Consider the following 14,251-nt stretch of genomic DNA (forward strand, 5'->3'; position numbering starts at 1 on the left):
AAGGAAGAAAGGATAGGGCTTCTTCCTTCTTCATTCATGATGATAAATGGTCAATCCAACCCTTTGACCGACTTTGCCCTTGGGTACTCATTTAGATTGATAGAGTAAAGGAGAAAGTTCACTTTTAGAGAAGCAAAGTGCTTTTTTTTAAATTTTTGAAATTCATAGGATGGCAAACCCAAGACTTCCACTTTCCCCCGCCCTCCCACCCCCCAGCTGAAAGCAGAGCCATGGTTATCAAGTGGCTACATGAATTTTCTGAAGACCTCTTACTTTGTTGGAAAGATAGTAAGCCCTTTCTCTCTGGCCATCTCTCTCTGCCCCCATGGTCTTTGTGGATGTCTGCTTGGGTTACATGCCTGCATCTTCAGAGCACTCAAGTAAGAGATGGGGGAGGAGTGGGCACAGTCCCAGATCTCTGCACCAAAAATTGGCTGGATTGGACCGGGGGAAAAAGAAGGAAAAAATCCAAACAAAACAAAAACCAAAAATAATTTCTCAGTTTTGAGTTTTTAAGACCGGGCCCAGGATAGCAAGTGGTTCTCACCTTCCATTGTCTCTCATCTCCCAGTGATGGGACCCATTATGCTAGCTGTTATTCTCAGCCGTGAGATATTTAAGGGCGGCAAAGCCATAGCGACGGGACATGTCCTGTTGGAATTCCTCCTTTAGGGTTTTGAGACAGATGCGGTATTGCTTGTTGGAGCGGAACTTGGTGATGTCGAAGCTGGGGGCATGGGGCATGTGGATCATGTAGGCATTGGGAAGCACAGTGAACTCATACTCCTGGGAGAAAAAGACACCAATAGTGAACAAAGCGAATCATCCCAAGGTCCTTACTGATGCTGTACAGTGACATCAGGGGCACCAAGGGGCAGAACAAAGGGTGTCTCAGTGGCATGAAAAGAATTGGTCCCATAAACTCTAATGGCATTTAAGAGATATATCAACCTTGAAAAAAAAAAACAAGAGGAGACCCCAGGAAAAATGGGAAGGTGGAGGAAAAAAGAGCTGAGAAAGAAAATTAAATGGAAATATTCCACCAAGATTTCTCAACTGCAAAATTGTTAGTCATACCTCACCTAACCAGAGCCCTCTTCTCTAGCATCTTTAGCTGAGACACATGTGAGAGCCAAAATAGAACCCTTGGAGCAGGGCACTTAATGAGTGCAAGTCTGTGGCTTAAAGGCTGTCATTTTAGCAAATATTTCTTTCCAAGGAGGTACATTTTATATTAATGATTATGAAATGCACAGTTCAATCTTGCACCCCTAAAGTACCGAGTAGCTTTTTAAGTGTAGAGTCAGGGAGACTTAGTCTCAAGTCCTAATTCCAGTGTGAAGTTTCTAGAACATAACTATCATTTTGAGTCGATTTGGTGTTGGGTTATGAACATAAATTGCATTTCTATGCCACTCAAGTAACCTATTCTATGCTTTGAAGCTTTGGGGTGTATAGGACTATTACTCCTGCATTCACTGGCCCCCAAAATACCATATTTATAGGACATCTTAGGGCTTTATGTTCCTCAAAATAAATACCCATAAGATTAGCAGTTCAAGGAATACGAATGTGGACAGATCATATTTTCTTCATCCATAAAATGGCGATAATAATGCTCAAACTACCTCATGAGGTCCTACTGAATAAGATGGTTTCTCAGATTATAGTGTAGTTGTCTAACTCAGTGTCCTTCAGGATGTCACCCAAAGTCTATCCACTTTTAGAATCAATCCATCAGACATTGCAATATACAAGAGTTGAGGGGACAATGAGTTAGGAAGGGGCTCCCTGGTAACAAGTAGTATGAGATCTGAATCTGATAGGGAGGAGGAAAATGGGAGGGAAAAAAAATGAATTTAGTCATGAAAGCTCTGGAACACACTGTAAGGAATTAGAAGACCAAGTCTCAAGTCTCAACTCTCACTTTTTTATCCATTTGATAGTCTGTCCATCTGTAAAATGGAGGCACATTCCTTGAGTTATCTGCCTCATGGGATTTGTGGCAAGGAAAGCAAAACTTAAATTTTTCTTTTGTTGCCCTCTGGGGTTATTTGGTGTCACTCCATCAACCCATTAGACATAATAGGCTCTGAGCTCAGGAGAATATTACTTGGTTAGCCCAAGACAATACCTGAGGTTTATAATGAGGACCCTGAATCAACAAGAAAGGGTTAGATTATGTTGACCTGAACTGAGCAATGTCTACGTGTTGAAAAATAGCAGGTTGGAACCAAAATATGCCATGAAAGCATTTTGACATATCAAGACAATTTGTTTATTACTCGTTACTCATGGACCATGTAGTAAGTTGGCCCTTGTTATAGTTTTTCTTTTCTTTTAAGGCAGTAACCAAGAATTGACACTTTTTTGCCCCCCCCCCATTACTCTGAGCTCTTGCCAACCACATTTCTGTTCAAAGAATGGGTATGGCTTACTCAGCTTTTCCACTGTGAAAAATGGGCATTTGTCTTCTAATTTGATTTGCTTTCCTCATGACCATTCATGAGCTAACATTGGCTCCTTCTCAAAGCTAATGGGATAGGAGGCTGATTTCATCTTTAGTCAGGTGACTTAGGAAAGGATCAATAGCTAATGATTGTTTTCTAGCCTTGTCATTAAAAGGTTATAGAGGTTTTCTAGAATTGAGTAAAATGAATGATCAATGGAATGTTCTTTCAAACTCAAGGTCTACATTCTGGGCTGCAATTAACTATATCTGGGAACCTTGGGCAAATTCTTTCCCCTTTTTAAGCCTCAGTTTTCTCATCTATAAAGTAAGAGCAATTGAATCTATTAATCTCTGAGATGCATTCCATCTCTAAGATTCCCCAATTCTATTTAATTTCCATGAGATCTGGGGAGTTTGAGGTTCATTTTACCTGTGCATCCAGTTCCATGATGTGGGCCACCTTGTTCCAGCCAAATCCAACAAACCTTCGATCATACTCGGGGCAGTCGCGCCTCACCACAACATATGGTTCAAAGTCTGCTTCCCATTCGACCCGGTATGGGGTGGTGGCTGTTCTCCACTTGGCAAAGTTGGTAGGGGCATGCCCTTTTGTCCAAACATGATACCTTAAGACACAAAGAGAAATGAGGTACTATTCATGGAAGTGGTTGGATCAAGAGATTCAAAATGACCTAAGGTGGTGCAGTTGGGCTAGGGTTCTTTGTTGATGTGCACAACCTTTTAAGATCAGGATGTCAGATGCACAATGCCATTCAGACCCAGCTGCCATTTTGGTCCATGTAATTGGCTATCTATGTGGAAGACCCATACATCTTCTGTTATCTACATCATTGAATTGAGAGAGGTAGAATGGCATATTGCAAAGAGTTTGGGCTAGGGCTCCTTGAATTTGATTTCAAATATTATTTCTTGCACTTACAAACCTGTGTGGCTTTGGGCAAGTAATTTCATCTTCTAGAACTTCAGTTTCCATCTTAGTAATATGAAAGGATTGCACTCAATGACCTTTGAGTTTGCTTCCAGCACTAAATATATGATCCCAAATGAGAGGGAAATAGAATGAAATTTAAACCTAGGCAGGAAATGAGACTGGTCAGCTTCAGATTGTTCCTGGGTATTTAGGGTCTATTTTGTTCCTGATATCACTCTTTGACTTCGTAATCTCACAGCTCTGCATTCTCTATCAATTTGTTGCAGTATTGCTGTTTGTTCTTCATTCTCAAAGAGGACCATGACATAGTCAGTGGTAAGTGTCTGAGGCCAGATTCAAACTGCCGTCCTCCTGATTCCAAGGCCAGTATTCTATCCACTGCACCACCAAGTTTCCCTCCATTAATTTGTATCACTTAAAACTTGTCAAGGGGTAGCTAGATGGTACAGTGGATAGAGCGTTGACCTTGGATTCAGGAGGAGCTGAGTTCAAATTCTACTTTAATCCCTTTGCCTCACAAAACCAAAAGAAAGGATGATTAAATGATGGTCAAGTCTCTGATAAAAGCATTTTTCAGGGGGGGTGTGCCTTTTGCCACATCATTCTACTCATTCTAGACATACCTCTTGACAACATGCTCTCCTTTAGAAAAAGAAAAAAGCAGTACTGTGGGACCTATCAGTAGGAACCATGTCTGACAATGCATTCAATATATCATACCCATAGGACTCCCCTGTTGAAAGAAGGGAGAATACCTGAAAGAAGGGAGAATACCATTGGGTTCAGTTACTGCAATCACTCAGAGTGAGATTTCTGTTTAGTCATCTTTTCCTTTATATGACAGAGTGACTTTGTGTTACTAAGATTCAATATACTTAAAGAATATATTGAAGTTTGGAGAACAGCTCAATAATATTTGAAATCAAATTCAAGGAGCCCTAGCCCAAACTGTTTCCAATATACCATTCTGCCTCTCTCAATTCAATGATGTAGATAAAAGAAGATGTATAGGTCTTCCAGATAGATAGCTAATTGCATGGACCAAAATGGTGGCTGGGTCTAATATATGTGTGATGTGTGATGTGTGTGTGTGTGATATGTGTGTGTGTGTGTGGTGGCTGTCTGTCTGTGTTGGGAAGCTAAGAATATGTCTGTAGGTAAGATGTTCTGCCAAAAGATGTTCTGACTCCAAGTTCAATGCTCTATTCACTGCAAAACTTAGCTGTGTGATCTTGGGCAAGTCACTTAATCCTAACTACCTTGCATCCAGAACTACCTCCAGTTGTTCTGATTCATTTCTCTGGAGGAGAAAGTGTGTGTGGGGGGTAACTTAGCACAGCCCCTTCACTCAAATCTAATTCATGTGCTTGTCTTGGTATCACCTTCCTGATGTCATTGTTTTCTTTGAGAATGAAGGACAAACACCATTATCATTCAAATGTTCTGAATGAAGTTACAAAAGTGTCCAGTATCAGTTTTAAAAATGAATATCTATACTGTTCCTTAGAAAAGTGGTCCATATTCATGAGTAATAGAAATACATCAGAAGGTAATAAGATACATCAGAAGGTCAAGCTCTGATGTTCCTGCAGTCTCTTTGTGACAATGGTCAAGTCACTTCCCATCTCTAGGCCTGTCATTTTCTATATCTGTAAAAATACGATGTGAGAGTCATAGAAAAAAATATGATGTTGGAGTCATAGAAAAAAAAATCCAGGCCTGGTGAGGTGGGCACTCCAAGGACCTAGCCAAGTCTCTAGGTGTACTGTTCCAGGATAATTCTGATGCCATAGGAAGAATAACTGTTCAGAAAAGGGGGCTGTCACTGGCCTGCTCTTTCCTATTTAGGAGTTGGGTCTTAAGTCTCCATCTCTGTCAACTCAGAGCCTTTGATTGGCACCAACTGAGGTCAGAAAACTTGAAGAAAAATGACAAGTCAAATGATGGCAGCTCAATAAAGTCCATAAGAAGGCAAAGAGATGAGGCTGTCAGATGTCAGTACTAATCCCCGGCAATAGCTCTAGGGCCAGGGCAGTCCTGGAAATGAGGGATTTGGGCTATTGAGGCAGTCTTGAGGGCTGCAGCCTTTGACTCAATAGGCAATATGCAACTAGTGACCATGTGTGTTGATGGTCTAATATTGATTTTCTGAGGCTTCAGGGATCTCTAGCCTGTCTTGATGGACTTAGAGCCAAGATATCTGGATTTGAATCTTGACTCTACCACCATCCTAGCTATACAACTTTGGACAAGCCTTTTCTTACTTTGGCTTCAGTTTTTTTCATGAGGCATCTCTTCCAAAAGTGAGACGGTGAAGCATCTCTCCCATTCCTTGGCAGAGAGGTGGTGGACCAGAATGAGGCTTACATTTTCAGAAATGGCCAACACATTCATTGAGTTTGTTTTCATAGAGTTGCTTTGTTATAAGAGAGGGTTCTCTAAGGGTGGTGGTAGAGACTTGGGGAAAGGGGCAAAAAAAGAGTATCATCAAAACATTTTGGGAAAAAAAAGAAAATGATCATTTTGAACTAAATTTCCATTAGAAATCAAGATGTTATTGTTGCCACCAATAATCTTTGATACAATTTTACTTCATTCCTACATCCTGCTCCCCAAGATAAATATGGAAAACTCTGTTAAGCTGTAAACTCACAAGTGGGGGGGATGGGAGGTGGGGGAATGTGAGAGAGAGAGAGAGAGAGAGAGAGAATGTGTATGTGACCTTTTTGAGGGATTTTAGAGAGTGGGCTGAACCACTGAAAATCTGAGTGACATTATTATTAATAATAATAATAATAATGATAATTTTGTAGTTGGTCAATTGTTTCAGTCTTGCCTGACTCTGGTTTTTTTTAGGTTTTTGCAAGGCAAATGGGGTTAAGTGGCTTTCCCAAGGCCACACAGCTAGGTCATTATTAAGTGTCTGAGACCGGATTTGAACCCTGGTACTCCTGACTCCAAGGCTAGTGCTTTATCTACTATGCCACCTAGCCGCCCCTTGCCTGACTCTTTGTGACCCCATTTAGGGTTATCTTGGAAAAAATCCTGGAATGGTTTGCTCTTTCCTTTTTCAGTTCATTTTACAAATGAGGAAACTGAGGCCAACAGGGTTAAGTGACTTGCCCAGGGTCACATGGCCAGTATGTGTTTGAGATCAGATTTGAACTCATGAAAATAAGTCTCCATGGGTCCAGACCCAGCACTCTATCAATGACCCACCCAGCCCAACAGCAAGGACAACTCTTATATAGTACTTTAAGGTTTACAAAGTATTCTTCAAGCATCCATTCTCACAACTGTGCTAGGTAAGTAATATTAATTATTACCAATTTACAGATGAGAAAACTGAGGCTCGGAGAGATTAAGTCCCTTGTCCATGCTGGTGAAAGACAGAGCTGAGGACTTGAATAGAGGTCCTTGAATTATAAATTCAGTATCCTTTCCCCTAGACCTTGTGACCTCTCCCTGCTGGGCCTTCGTTCCAGCTTTAACTGTATGTGTCTTAGAATCCATTTTGGGACTGCTCAAAAATTGTTTTTTCTGCTTCCTCCCTCAATCCTCCCTACAGCTCTGGCTTCTATAGATGTCATTAGAAACTAGGGTCCAAAGCCAACTTGGCCGGATCCTCTCCTTGGGATGAAGCCATTGAGTTGCTGAGGACATTTTTGCCTAAGAAGACTGAGCCAGAGAATGGAGAGAGTTTTTAAAAGAAGCCTCTTTGGGCCATGTCAATCTCACTGTCTGGACTCACATGGATAAGCTTTTTGCCTGCCCTTCAAAGTGCTGAGATTCAGGGCCCCATGTCCCTGGGAAACAGGAAGGAAATAGCTCTCTTCTTAGGGCAGTATCAACTTCTTTGGGCCTCTCGGTCCATTTAGAAAATTGTCTCTACCAGGTCACTCCATTAGGTGAAAATTGCTTCAAAAAGGATGCTTTTGTGCATTAGATTTTCCTTCTATTTCTCCAAAATGGATGGCATTTATTAAAATGGAAGAGGCGAGAATGCAGTAATTTTCTGGTTCAGGTCTGTCCCTTCAGAGGTTATAGCAGAGCTAATATATTCCTCTGGGGTCCCTGCTATTAGTGATATGGCCAGCCCTCTCCAGGAAGCAGAGAGAATTCTCCCTAAGCCTGTGGGTTGTTGATAGTGCCATTTCAAAGTGGACAGAGTCACACTTTTCCATGGAAATCCTGGGGTAGGCAAGAGCTGTTCAATAGGCAAGATAAAAGAAATGGGCCCACAGGAGCCCTAGGGTGCAGATGTCTAGGACTCTTAGGAGGATGTTTCAAGCCAAACAAACATGTTGATGAGGAAGAATAGAGGTGAAAAATGGAAAAAAAAATTGAAGTATTTTTATGGCAAGTTTTCATTTAGGTAATAGGATACCAGGTCTAGAATCAGGAGCCTGGAGATTTAGGGATTGGCTTCTAACATTGATTTGGAGAGGATTTTACACACACAGATGGCCTGAAGGTACCATATTTGAAAACAGGACTAGATTTGGACCCTCAAAACATGGACTTTCATCCTGAGCTCCATTACTTACTAGCTGGGTGACCTTGGGTAGATTGCTTGCCCTCTCTAGGTCTGGGTTTTCTGCTTTGAAATGGAAGCATCATAAAGAAAACTTTGGTACATCTTTGGAATCAGAGGAACTGGGTTCAAATCCTGCCTCTGACCTTCATTCCCAGTGTGGTTTGTCTCCACAAGCCTCAGTTTCCTTTACTATGCAAAGAGGGGGCAAAGCTAGATGGCCTTTGAGACTTTTTTCAGTTCTAGTTTTATGCTTCTAAAATGCAAAGGATGGTAGATTAGGCTAGATGACCATTGAGGTCACTTTCAGCTTTAGGTCTGTTATCCCACAAGTGTCCCCCTGGCTCTGATCACCAGATCAAAAACCAATGTCATTACCCAGAAATACAGAGTACAACATGCATTTGGTAACTAACAATGGGGCAGGGACCTGAAGCCAAGCTTAGATATAAGTACAAAAAAGAAAATCTTCCTTCTCACCTTCTGCAGGCTTACCTTAGACTCAATATGGCAAAAGAAGCCAATTCTTTGTAGTTTAGAAAGAAGCTCATGCCAAGGGGACCTTCTAGTTCAATAAAACACTACATTTTTCAAAAGGGCCCCACCTCCCTTTTGACCATTATATGGTATATTGGAGAGGGTGTTGGAGTCAGAAAGAAAATTTTTCTTCAGGTCCTTACTAGCTTTGTGACCCTGACAAGTCTCTTAACCTCAATTTCCTTATCTGCAAAACAGAATCATTCCAAGGCCCTCTAATCAGAGGTTCAAGCATTGAGACCATTAAGTCAGATGCAAATGTTAGTGATAGTATGGCCAAAGATCATTTTCTTAAGACCACAGGTGAGTTTTGTTTCTTACCTGAAAGTGAAGAGAGTCCCCATATCCAACATAGATAGGAGCTCTGCTTTGGACTTGGGGAAGGATAGGCGGTACCGGAGAGTTTCAAAAGCTGGAACAATGAGCGCCTTCTTGGTATTGGCCAGATCTAGCTGGATGACTGACTTCCTGATATGAAAGAGAACACAGAACCAAAGAGTCATTTAACTCTGGATCTTTGTAGGTCCTCAGGAGTCTAGGTATGGAGCAAGAAGAGATCAAAGACATAGGTCATCTTTTCCAAACCATATTCTAGGCATCAATTACCTTCAATCTATTCATCCAAGTTCCAATTAATGACCATTGGTGATGGAGAATTTGCTGCCTGTATAGAAAGTCCATTCCACTGTCCAACAGTTCTGATATCTTTTACAAAATAATGAGTGAATATCTTCCCTTGTAAATTCCATTCATTTGTTCCTAGCTCTCTCTTCTGGAGCCAAGTAAAGTAAGTCCAATTTTTTCCTAAATGATCACCTTTCAAATAATTAAAGACTGCTATCATGTGACTGTTAAGCCTCCTCTTCTCCAAACATTTCCTTTAACTGCTTGCCCTCATTTTGTTTTATTTTTAAATTTAAAAACATTTTTTTCACAATCACATGTAAAAACAATTTTTAACAATTTGGTTTTTAGAAGATTTTTAAATTCCAGATTTTTCTCCTTCCTCCCCAAGATGGTGAGTAATCTTGATATGGGTCTTACATCTGCAGTCATGTAAAACATATTTCCACATTAGTCATGTTGTGAAAGAAGAAACAGAATAAAACGACCCCCCCAAAAAAAAACACAAGGGAAAAACCACAAAAGAAGAGAAAATCATATACTATAATCTGCATTCTTTCTCTAGATATAGATAGCATTTTCCTTTGTGATTCTTCTGGAACTATCTTGGATTACTGTGTTTTTGAGAAGAGCTAAGTCTATCATAGTTGATCATAGCACAGTCTTACAGTTACTTCAACTCTGGTTTTGAGGGATTTCTTAGTATAGATCAGGGTTCTATGGCTATCCCTGATTTCAGGGTTTCCTTATATTTTTATTCAACATGGATATCTTTGGCAAATTCATGAAGCCTCTGGATTCTTTCCCAGAATCATGTTTTTAAATAATTGAAGGAAACTTCTAAAATTCACTTGGAGATTAGGGAAATTAAAGACACAATTATTTTTCTCATTCAGGTCCACAGATGCCCTGAAATTTCTGGACCACAAATTATGAATCACTGTCTTTCTCCCAAGAAAACGTGAGCTTCTTGAAAGCAGGGACTTTAAAAAAAAATTATATTCCTAGCATCACCACAGTTCATTGCCTGTAGCAGCTGCTTAATAAATGTTTGTTGGATCGGACTCTACTCATTTGCAATGTCTGCCTTGTAACCAATAAAGTGCCCTCAAAGGGGTCTGACCAAAGCAGAGTACAGAGAGCTTGGCATGTACAGTAGGACTATCTTCATTTTAGGCAAGCGCAGGGACCAGGCATCATGAGAGAAACTGGGTTGGATGTGGGGAGTGGCAGGGGGCGGCAGAAAGGCCAACCTCTCTCAGTTATCCTATTCAAGGAATGAGGAACTATAGCAATAAATAATAGAATGGCAACCATCCAACTTCCCTCCAGCCCTGGTCAGCACTCAATTGACTCAAAATAGTGAACAGAGAAGGGCACAAGGGAGAAGGTGGAGAGAGAGGGGAAGGTTGAGGATTAGGGAAGGCAAAGAGCACATTCCAATCTACTCCCATGGAGGTCAAAAGCCCATTTTTCAGAAAGGTTGGTAAATTGGAGGTTTGGAGAAGGATGGTTGGATTCATTAACATCTCTGACCTCAGAACGATTTTCTTTTCTAGAAGAGATTGTGTATCACTTCTGTGATGCAGAGAAGACAAAGAGAATGAAGAATGAACTTTAAGACATCCAGACAGATAGGACAGTGTCAGGGCTTCCCATATATTTGTTTCACCTTTTTGCCATTTGCGATATGTCACTGCTTTAAGAGAGACATAGAAATGGATTGAAGTTGAATTCTTTGTTGTACCCCAAACCTTTCCATTTTTAGCTTGATTTTAACCAGAGGAAAAAAAAAGGATATGTTTGATCACTGTATCTAGTCGGGCCTCTAAGTCCCTCTTCATGACGTGACTAATATGTGGGATGTTGAAAGAATTAACTTATTGAATCCAACAGAGAAAGTACTGCCCAAGGCAAAACTGTGGAGTGGTGAAAATTCACTTATGGGATTTTTCTACCTTCCTCAATTCTACTCTTTTTCCATATGCCCCTTCAAGTAGTACAACAGGTATCCTCATGTTCTCTTTGACTCTTCTTATCAACAACTATTCCTGGAAAGAGAATCAATCAATCCATTCCCCAGATATGACATTTCATATCTTCAGCCTATCAATCAGTCAAGATTTACTGAGTGACTACCATCAGGTGAGGTAGTGGCTAGTGGCTAATGAACTCTTCCTGAGTTCAAATCTGGCCTTGGACACTTATTAGCTGTATGGCCCTGGGTAAGTCACCTAGCCCTGTTTGACTTAGTTCCCCCAGATAAAATGAACTGAGAAGGAAATGGCAAATCCTTCTAGTGTCTTTTCAAAGAAAACCCTAAATGGAGCCAGGAAGCATCAGACATGACAAAATAACTGAGTAATACTAGGAATTGTGTTAGGCACTTGGAATAGAAAGACAAAAGTCAACTACCTGCCCTCAAGGGGTTGATGTTCTATCAGGGAAGATATATATACTAAACAAACAAATAAATAAATGAATGAATAAATGAATGAATGAATGTACACAAAATGATACAAAACCCCAATTTAGTAATTAAAATTAGAGAGATGAGAAACCAAAGAAAGCACTGGCTGGTATAAAAGATAAAAATTGTAGATCTACAAATGCCATAAAATCTAGTCAACAGGGAGAAAAATACTTAGAAGAAATGAAGCAAGATTTATATGTATATCTGTGCATATATGTATATATACACATTTATATCTTTACATACATACAGACATTTATTTACACACACACAATTATATGCGGGTATATATATATATATATATATATGTATATATATATATATATATATATATATATATATATTTGTACTGAAAGGTTAAGTAATTTACTTGGGATCACATAGCTATTATGTGGCAGAAGTAGAACTCTGGTCTCAAAGACAGAAAAATCAAGGTCAAAGTCCTATCTCTGACATACACTATGTGAGCCTAGGCAAGTTATCTCATTTTTCTACATTGATGACCCCATGACTGGCTGAGGATTCTTTCTACCATCCCTCTTTCCAGATTTTTGTTATTTAATCATCTCACTTATGTTTGACTCTTTGGGACTCCATTTTGGGATTTTCTTGGCAGAGAAACTGGAATGCGTTGCCATTTCCTTTTCCAGCTCACTTTCTAGACAAAGTGAAGACACTGCAACAAATAGGATTGAGTAACTTGTCCAGGGTCACCTAACTAGTGTGTAAGGCCAAATTTGAACTCAGGAAGCTGAATCTTCCTGAATCCAAGTCCAGTCCACTAAACCATCTAGTTCCTTTTTTCATGATTATGTAGGTGAAAAATGGAGTCCTTTGAAGTCACTAGAATAATGGTATTCTCCTCTAGTTATTTGCTCCTGGAATCACCATCAGCTCTAGGCAGCTTGTGATCACTGGAGAATATCCTGCTGAGAGTGATCTCCTCTGAGAAATTGCTTAATGGTGACTTCCTGATCTGATTGTCATTTTTTTGTGAACGATGCTTCCTGTGGTGATGAAGCAGAATTCTTTAGGTAACTTCTTCATTCTTCTCCACCCTCCTTGTTCATTCATCCTCCTTTGAGGCTCCGAGTATCCTCCTGAAAGATTCTATTTCACGGAAGGCCAAAGGGGCATGCCAACAGAGGGGATGATTGTTTCCATTTGATTCAACACTAGACCATGTGAAAAACCCAACAGTGACCCAGGTATAGTTGGGAATATGGTGTTGACAAGGAGGGCTATGTTAAATGAATTCTCTGATCTTTCCTCTTTGTGGGGAGGATTTCCATTTTGGTGACCTGTGATTGAAAACCAGTTCCTTTGACCAAAGAATAGTCTGAGCTCTCTTCTAAACTCCTCATTAAATTTGAGAAACTTCTTGTTGAGGGGATGATTCTGTTGCATCATCAATGTTCAGTAAGGCAAGTTTTGTCAATCAGCATTGCCTATGATGCTATTCGTGATGGGGTCTTGAAAAAAAATGGGGTGCTTCCCTTCATATTATATTTGTGACCAGAAAGCTGATGTTGAAAGACTATGTTGAAGTCATAAAGCTAATGATTCTCCACCTTTTAGTTTCCCCTTCTTTATCTCTATCTCCTTGCACTCCTGACTTGAGTGCCAGTTCAAATACGATCTACGAAGAAAGTCTTTTCTAATTCTCCTTCATTTTAGTGCCTTCCCTCCTTAGATGATTTCACATTTTTCCTGTTTATATGTATAGTACATGGTTGTTTTTATACTGTCTATACCAATAGATTGTAACTGCCTTGAGATTGAACAGGTACTGGAATTCTGCTTTTTTTCCCTATCCTTAATGCTTAGCATAGTGTCTGGCAGACAGTAGGCTCTTCGTAAATTTTATTGATTGGTGAACTGATAGAGATAGGTATTCTCACTAGATCATTAGACAGAACATTTATTAATCATGCCATGGCAGCAATTCACTGTGTTAAGCCCCATTAGCAGTAAGACCGCCCTGCCTCCAAGGAGAAGGCATTCTAATTTGAGGGGAAAGGTATCATATAAAAAAGAGCTGGAAGTGGGGGGGGTGATTTTCTGGAAAATGGTATGGTTAGAGCTTGCTGAGAGTTTTCTGACACTCTGGATTGATTCTTTAATAAAAATAACACTAGCAATAATAACTAACATTTAAATAGTGCCTAATATGTGCCAGGCAGTATTACTAGGCCTATATATTGGAGTGCTATTGAGTGTTCCACATAAGTAGCACAAACTTCCAAAAGTCAGTAACTAGAATGGAATGGTGGTGCAGTGAATGGGGCACTGGCTTTGGATTCAGAAGGATGGGAGTTCAAAATCTGAACCCAGACACTTGATTCTTACTAATTGTGTGACCTTGGGCAAATCACTTAACTCCGACTGTCTCTCTTCCAGGGCCATCGCCAGTCATCCTGATTCATATCTGGTCACTGGACCCAAATGGTTCTGGAGGTAAAAGGGAGGCTGGGACTTAGCACAGCCCCCCCACTCAAATCCAATTCATGTGCTTGTCACAGCATCACTTTCCTTGATGTCATGGTCTTCTTCAAAAATGAAGGACAAACATTAAGTAGAATAGAAGCTTCTAGAGAGAGAACTCAATGTGTAAATTGCCCACTTCCAAATGTTCTGTCCTTGCACCTTTGCCATATCTGTTGATCTTTCTGAACTTGA

The 14,251-nt window shown here is 40.2% G+C and overlaps 1 protein-coding gene across 1 annotated transcript in view; it reads right to left on the minus strand.

Annotated features, from left to right (window-relative positions):
• Positions 1-215: 215 nt before the first annotated feature.
• The window catches only part of LOC141515327 (xylosyl- and glucuronyltransferase LARGE1), a 234,973-nt gene continuing 220,937 nt past the window's right edge, over positions 216-14,251 (minus strand). The window contains exons 8-10 of the mRNA XM_074226785.1: positions 8,797-8,943; positions 2,883-3,078; positions 216-786 (exon numbers count right to left, since the gene is read on the minus strand). Coding sequence (XP_074082886.1) covers positions 589-786; positions 2,883-3,078; positions 8,797-8,943 — 541 coding nt within the window. The 3' untranslated portion in view covers positions 216-588. The remainder of the gene's footprint in view (positions 787-2,882; positions 3,079-8,796; positions 8,944-14,251) is intronic.

The sequence above is a fragment of the Macrotis lagotis genome, chromosome 2 (assembly GCF_037893015.1).
Source record: "Macrotis lagotis isolate mMagLag1 chromosome 2, bilby.v1.9.chrom.fasta, whole genome shotgun sequence".
In the NCBI taxonomy this organism is placed as follows: domain Eukaryota; kingdom Metazoa; phylum Chordata; class Mammalia; order Peramelemorphia; family Peramelidae; genus Macrotis; species Macrotis lagotis.